This window comes from Bos javanicus, chromosome 2 (assembly GCF_032452875.1).
Source record: "Bos javanicus breed banteng chromosome 2, ARS-OSU_banteng_1.0, whole genome shotgun sequence".
Lineage (NCBI taxonomy): Eukaryota > Metazoa > Chordata > Mammalia > Artiodactyla > Bovidae > Bos > Bos javanicus.
The window spans coordinates 124,289,868-124,297,658 of NC_083869.1; the positions used below are offsets into that span (position 1 = coordinate 124,289,868).

At 50.5% G+C, this 7,791-nt stretch overlaps 1 protein-coding gene across 6 annotated transcripts in view; it reads left to right on the forward strand.

Annotated features, from left to right (window-relative positions):
• The window catches only part of MECR (mitochondrial trans-2-enoyl-CoA reductase), a 41,080-nt gene extending 34,385 nt beyond the window's left edge, over window positions 1–6,695 (forward strand). For 5 of the 6 annotated variants that reach the window (XM_061390620.1, XM_061390655.1, XM_061390674.1 and 2 more), the window contains one exon: window positions 5–1,226. In XM_061390620.1, the coding sequence (XP_061246604.1) occupies window positions 5–276 (272 nt within the window). In that variant the 3' untranslated portion in view covers window positions 277–1,226. The other variant, XM_061390636.1, reaches the window with a different exon arrangement.
• Window positions 6,696–7,791: the final 1,096 nt, after the last annotated feature.

A 7,791-nucleotide genomic window follows, 5' to 3' on the forward strand; every position in this document is an offset into this window, starting at 1 on the left:
TCAGTCTTTCCCAGCATCACCAGTGAGTCAGCTCTTCCCGGAAGGTGGCCAAAGTATTGGAGCTTCAGCTTCAGCATCAGTCCTTCCAATGAATATTCAGGGTTGATTTCCTGTAGGACTGACTGGTTTGATCTCCTTGCTGTCCAAGGGACTCTCAAGAGTCTTTTCCAGCACAGCAGTTCAATCTCTGATTGGGAAACTAAGATCCCACATGGCCTCAAGGCTCGGTCAAAAAAAATTTTTTTTAACAGTCATAATTGTTTAAACTATTGTTAGCATGTTTGACAGAGGCGGAAACTGAGATTTAGAGTGGCTAAGTCGCTTGCCCCGAGTCATGCCCACCTAAAGAGTGTGCAGCCAGGATGTGAACAGCCAGTCGCTCTGACTGTAGACCCTGAACCAGACACACTCTCCTTCCTCTCCCAGAGGATGGGTTCCCCAGAGTGTGACTACCATCGCTCCCAGGCTGAGCCTGAGGAATGATGTGGCCTTCTCCCAGTGAAGGAGAGGGGAGTGGTCCTGTGAATGGGGTGTTTCAAGCAGAGAAAACAGCATGTGCAAAAGGCTATCAGAGAGGGTGGGAAGCTGGTTGTGACCAGATTATGGGAGGCCTTCTAATCCTCTTTAAGGAGCTCAGACTCTATCTTAAGGGGAAATGGGAAGCATGGACAGTGTTTCAAGCAGGAGATACAATTCAGTTTGAATATCGAATGAACTAATGTCTATGAAAAAGCACTTCTTAGGCCAGGCCTTCACTTCTCATTTTCCTCTGCCATCCTGGGTCCCTAAGTGGGAGGCAGGCCCCGGGAGGGGACCCTGGTGGCCTCAACAGGAAAGGTCCTGAGGGAATCTCAGGCTCTCAGGGAAGGCTCTCCACCCCCAGCAGAGCTCATCTGTCTGTGCCAGGCACCACCCACCCCCTCCTCCTCCTCTGGCTTCCCGCCCTCGCACCATTCGGGACTCTCAGCTACACCCAGTCAGGTTCTGTGCCTGGCAGCCACCACCTGCCTGTCAGCTCCCGGGGCCGCTGCCCGCACCCTATCCCCACCCGGCTCTCACTGTCCCGAATTCGGGCGGGCGGGCGCGCGGGAACCAGGCTGCCTCCACAGCCGCCACGCCCTGGCCAAGCCCAGGCGTCTCGCAGCGGTGGAGGCCTCCCTGGAGCCCGGCCCCAGCTCCCACCGGCAGGGAGTCCCACGGGTCATCTCCCCGCGTCCTCCAACCTCCCACAGACCAGTTCAAGGAGCTGATCCTCACGCTCTGCGATCTCATCCGCCGAGGCCAACTCACGGCCCCCGCCTGCTCCGAGGTCCCGCTGCAGGACTACCTGTGTGCCCTAGAAGCATCCACGCAGCCCTTCGTGTCTTCAAAGCAGATTCTCACCATGTGACGTAATAACCCCAGAGCCAAGCGGGAGGGGAGATGGATCAGCAGGACTGGTTCAGGCCCTGCCCCCACCCCCTAGTTGGGCCTCCACCGCCCACAGGCTGCACCTCTCCCCACTGTCCCTTCTGACTCAGAGAATTGGGGGGCCAGCCTCAGGGTATTGAATAAAGTCTGAACTTCCTAGGAGGAAAAAAAAACCCACAAACCAACAGAAGTCCTCTCTGGAGAAGGACCATCCCCAGGCACTCACCATCTCCCAGCACGAAGAAGCCGCCTTATGCCTGTGCCCCAGCAGCATGTCCTGATGGCCCTGTAAAGCCATGCCTGGGCAGGACAGGCAGGGCACAAGAGCCAGTCAGACAGATCTCTGCCCTCCAGCCGTGCCAGCCCACTGAGGAGACCCTTCTAAAAAGGAAGGTTTGACTCATTCTCAGGTGGCCTGCGGTTCTGTCTGGGGCAGGGGGAAGGATCAGCTCCAAAGAGGAGTGAATGCCAGGCTGAGAAATCAAGGCAATGGGGTCTCTCTCGGTGGCTGGACCATGCCCGGGGCACTTCCATTCTAACTAGGGAGATAGGCACATCAGTGTTTACACCTGAGGTCATTTTACCCCCAAGGGACACTGGATTGTCATAATTGAAGGGCTGCTGCTAGAGTCTTGTGAGTACAGAGCCTAGTGAGTAGAGGCCAGCGATGCTGGCATCCTACAGAGCACAGCACAGTCTCTGTCAACCAGGGCCCATCAGCCCACATGTCCACAGTGCCACCGTGGAGAAACCCTGCATCACACCACAGGTCCCACAGTGGTTGTCATAGTGATGCGAGCTAAAGAAGACCCGTGCGAGGTGCTCTGAGTACCTAACCGAGGTCCAGTCCTAGACCTTCCTCAGAGGAAGCTTGAAAGCGGGCCGTGGGCAAGGCATTGCTTTATTCAGACAGTGAAGAACTGGATACTACGTGACTTTTTGGTGTTTTGCTTCGTGATCCACTCACCCAAAGCAAAGCACTAGAGACTTGAGGGTGTCTCCTTCATCACCTGGCCCTCTGTCCCTGAGCTCTAGAGCCTCACTGGGGTGGACTTAATGAGAGCCCAGTGCGTGCCTGAGGCCAGGGCTGCCTATGAGTGGCGTGGGACTGGCCCGCAGGTAGCTTTATCTACTCATGAAGCCACTTTATGGAGGCGTTCAGAGGGCCATGGGGACACAGCAGCTCTGCCTAAGGGTTTAAGGAAGGCCCCCCACCCCAGAAGAAGTATGGTCACAGCAGTCTCTAGGCCCAGCAGGAGGAGGTGTCCCACGCAAAGCCAGCAGCACACACGAGAGCCTGGAGGCCCAGGAGAGCCTGCCCATCACGGAACTGCCAACGGGCGAGTACAGCTGACACCTTGGATGTAGGGGTGTCGGAAGACTGAGTTGGGAGCCCTCCTTCACAGCAGGAAGGCTCAGGACTTGCCCTCAGGACATGGGGAGGGACTGGAGGGGTTAAAGCAGTGGAATGGTGGGGAAAACTGGCTCTGAAAGCTAGGGGACGCTCCGGTTTAGTTGCACACCAGCACGTACATGGGCCCCGGCGTCATCCTCCTGTCTTTGGGAGCATCTTGTGTGTCCTCTGGAGAATAGGACTCGGCTTCAGCCTGGGACTGCGAAAGGTCTGCAGGTACCCTCTGGGTAAGATTTGCCACCTTGTACACCTGGGCTCAGAATCAGCCCCAATTCACCCAAATCTCTCCTGTTCTCTGTCCTTGAGGTTAGTGGGACAGACGTTCTGTGCAGCTGGTCAACGTGGGCAAGTGCAGAAAGCCTGAGAGGGAGGGGGAGGCCACCCGAGGCTACAGGGGTGAAGGTTAGGATGAGGCTCATCAGGGGGCTCCACAAGCTTGGGCTTAGGGGCTCTGATGAGCCTTCAGCCATGGAGACGGATCTGGCCCCTAGTAGAGACTCAGAGCGGGCAGACAGAAGGGAGGAAGGTTCATAACACCACAGCACAGTTAGAGACCTCATGGGTGGGGGAAGGGTGTGCAGAGTCCCCTGAGAGTAGCACCTCTGGGGGTCTGGAGATGATTTGGGGGAGTGGAGGGGGCTACACCATGTGGCACTTGGGATCTTAGTTCCCCAACCAGGGATCGAACCCATACTCCTTGCATTGGGAACATGGAGTCTTAACCACTGGACTACTAGGGAAGCCCCTGGAGCTGACATTTGCCCTGGGTTTAAAGGATGATATTTTCTCAGGCAGGGAAGGGAGACAAGCATTACAGACCAAGGGACAGGTTTAAGTTAAGGCAGAACATTTATGTCAGAATCTACTCCTTTACCCCAAATACCATTCTACTTCTAAGAATTAAGACTGATGACTTTTAGGTGGGGACATGGGAGGCTGGAATAAACACTTTTCCCGCCTCCCTAGCAGCTGACAAGATCTGGCCCATGTGATGTAAGCAGAGGTGGGAGGTGTCTGTTTCTTAGGAACCTCTTTAAAATAAAGCTGACATCCATCCCTGTACCTTTTCCTTCCCCTTCCACCTTCCCCCTCCCCAGGAAACAAACATGGAATTTGCATAGCCATCTTTGACCTTGTTGAGAACAGAACAGCAACAAAATCAAAGGAGCCTGGGTCCCTGAGACCCAAAAAACCCTGACTGCCCACCTCAGGATTTGAGAAATAAGCTTCTGTGCTATTTAAGCCCCTAGTGTTTGGGCTTCCTCTGAACCTACTCCTAACTGATACATATTGTCTGATTTAATTTATATTGAAATCATGTCAGACCATCTGAAGCTGAAAATTTCACAAAATCACAATCTGAATAGTGGCAGTTTGTGATTACCAGCTAAGGAATTCAGACTTTACCCTGTGGGCAGTAGGGAACAAAAGATTTCTGAGCCAGATGATCAGAACTATGCTTTAGAAAAATCTCTCAGGCAGCAAGCTGGAGGACAGTTTAGAGGCCCTAAAGAAAGATAATCAGAAGCTCCCAGATAAGGAAAGTTTCCCTAAATTCTGAAGACCAACATAGGGATTACCAACGTTTAATGAGGCCAGCAGAGGAAAGGAGCCTAAGACAAAACAGTGTCAGAAGAAGAGAATGGATCATCTCTTACTTAATAAGTACAAGGGTGCAGGGGGAAATCCAGTACAGGATATTATTTTTAATTTTCAGGGCATGTGGAGTTGGGACAACTAGCCCACCAAGTAAACAATATCCTTTTTAAATGGCAGGAGGAGGAAACTTTGGCTCCAGGAGACTGAAAGATGACAAACGGGCATGACCTAAACCAAAGCCTGGGCACCCCTGAAGTCCTGAAGCCTCATGCCTGGCTTTCCCTGTTGTCTTCCAGTAGCATCCGCCTACTGGTTTCTACTAGCAGGCGCCTACCGCCACTGCCATAATACTGATGACTGTCCGGTGTTGGGACACCAGTTAACCCCACTTTCCTCAGGGAAAGTCTGAGGCCCAGAAGGAAAAGTTTCTTGCATTAACCTGTGGGCGTTAGGCATCTCAGTCCTGGTGCCTTGCAGCTCTCAAGCTCAGCCCCACGGTCACTGGCAGGTTCCATGCCTTGGGCAGGATGCTGGGCCCAGCCAGGACAGCTGGAGGAAATGGTGGAAGCAGAGAGACTCCTGGCACAGCACCTGCCTGCAGGTGAAGGCAGGAAGATCCTGGGAAGACAGGTGAGCTGACATTACCTGAGGGGGAGGAAAGCTTGCCCTGTGTCCCTGCCATTCTGCGGTGTTCAGACGTTTCCACACGCACCGTCATTTGATTTTTATAGCTTCCCTGTGTCATTGAGGTTTTACTATCACCACTTTTCCAGAAGAGAAAGATATATGGGGAGAGGAGGTGAGCTGCTCGAGGCCACACATCAGGAAGCAAGCTGGCACCACAAGCCAGGCCCCCTGACCCTATCCAGTCACTGGGCCAGTCAACCCCCGTTCCTTTGGCCCCAGAGTTGGCCCTGAGTTCCCTCTTTTCTCAGGACTCCTTGATTTTGTTCAGTGATAAACGACATGTCACCCAGTTTCCCTGAGTCCACGTCTCATGGAGAAGCATGAGAAAAGGAGAATAAGGAGGCCATTGAAGCAGTCCAGTTGAGAATTCATTCACTTATTCATTCAGTAAATAGTCTGAACACCTGTTATGTAAAAGGCACTGTCGAAGGTGTTAGGGATACAGCAGGAGACAAAAAAATCCTGGCCCCTGACACCAGAGAGTTTACATTCTGGTGGAAGAGAAAGCCAGTGAAGGCGCGAGTAAGTGAGGTGATTACAGAGCACAGCAAGTGCTGTGGGAGAAAAAAATACGGTGCTTTCATAGTGGCAGGGATGGGGGCGGGGAGGGGGGAGGTACTCGAGAGAAGTTGGGCAAGGAACATCTGAGCCCTGAATAAGTCAGCCGAATTTCCAGGCTGGGGGAACAACATGTTCAAAGCCCGGTGTCTGAATAACATGACGAGGCCTGAACTGGCTTAGTAAGTGGGAGTGGAGAGGAGTGGATTCGTGAATACTTACAAGGAAGAACAACAGGATAGAGTGAATGGAGTGGCACCTTAGCTGGAAGGAGGTGCCCGAGTTAGTGAGCTCTTTGAGCGTGAGGGTTTTAGCGACAGGCCTTTCGCCTCTAGGGGGCGCTCTTCCCATCTGTACAATAGGTTGAGCAGATGATATAACCACCAAGGTTGCTGCTGCTGCTGCTGCTAAGTCGCTTCAGTCGTGTCCGACTCTGTGCGACCCCAGAGATGGCGGCCCACCAGGCTCCCCCGTCCCTGGGATTCTCCAGGCAAGAACACTGGAGTGGGGTGCCATTTCCTTCTCCAATGCATGAAAGTGAAAAGTGAAAGTGAAGTCGCTCAGTCGTCTCCGACTCCTAGCGACCCCATGGACTGCAGCCCACCAGGCTCCTCCGTCCATGGGATTTTCCAGGCAAGAGTACTGGAGTGGGGTGCCATTGCCTTCTCCCAACCACCAAGGTTAGCACTTCAGAATACTATGATCCTCACACTTTCCTAAATATCAAATGGATCAAGATTACAACATAAAAATCAGCTCTAAAAGTAACAGGATAGGGACCTCCTTAGGGGTCCAATAGTTAAGACTCCAGGCTTCCAATGGAGAGGGCAAAGTTGGTTGGATCCCTGGTCAGGGAACTAAGATCTCAAAAGTGACCTGTGGCATGGGGAAAAAAGATTTTTTTAGAATAAACCATGGGAAGTATTTTCTAAAAAATTTTTCTAAGCTCAGAGTGAGGAAGGCCTTTCAAACTACAACACAAAATCCAGAATCAAAGTAAAATAAAGGATAAATTCGATCCCATGAACATCTGGTGTTTTTGCATGGCAAAAAAGCACTCTAGGCAAAGTCAAAAGTCAACAAACCGGGAAAAAATATTTGCAACTCATTTGACAAAGAGCTAGTGAACTATAAACCTGTAAGAAAAGTGGGCAAAAATATAAGCAGACATAGAAAGACACAGCAGAAAGAGAAAATTTATCTCTTAAATATATGAGGCTTACCGCACTCAACTGCAAATTAAACTACCCCGAGATACCATTTCTCATCTATTAACTCAGCTAAAGATCATAAAGTTTGATAACGTGTTGATGAGGAAATGGAGAAAGCTCCTTTTGTACTCTAATGAATGATTTTCAAATTATCAGTCTATTAAGTGCAGAACTGTATGTATAGTACACCACCATTTACTTTGTATGTGTAAAATACTTCTAAAAGGACATTTACAAACGGATTACATTGCCTCTAGGCCACCAGAGGTCAGAGCTGGTTAAGGTTTTTCACTGTATAACATTTGAACCAGTTAATGAATTATCCGTTCAACATATGATTTTTAAAGTAAATAAAAACAGTAAAGAAACAAAACTTCTTTGTGGTTCTAGGTAAATTGGATTAGTGAAAAGAGACCCAATATTTATCGAGCTTCTACCACGTTCCAGATACTGTCCCAAGCTCTTTCACATCCACTTTTCGTCACCCTGGTAGTCCACTGAGATGGGATAAATTATTCTAATTTTACAAATTAGAAAATGGTCCAGTAATGTAGCCAGTATCAAGCCTAATCTGGCTCTAGTTCCAGCCTTCTTCACTTTCCACGTTGGTTTAATTAAAACAAGTCCTATTTTTAAAATAATACTGCTGTTACTTTATTGGGCATTTATGATGCGCTGGGATGTCCTATACTTCTCAGAACAACTCTGGAGGGTTGCAGTTACTCTCCCCTTTTATAGAGAAAACAAACGGGACTCAACGAGGAGGGCGTAACGAGCCCAAGGTCACAGATATTTAGATGACTAGAAGCCAGGTTTAATTCCAAATCTCCTGCTCGAAAAGTCGAAGCCACTCCCGGTGCAAAGGACAAAAGCAGAAACACTCGCAGGATTGTGGACGGAGGCATGGACGCT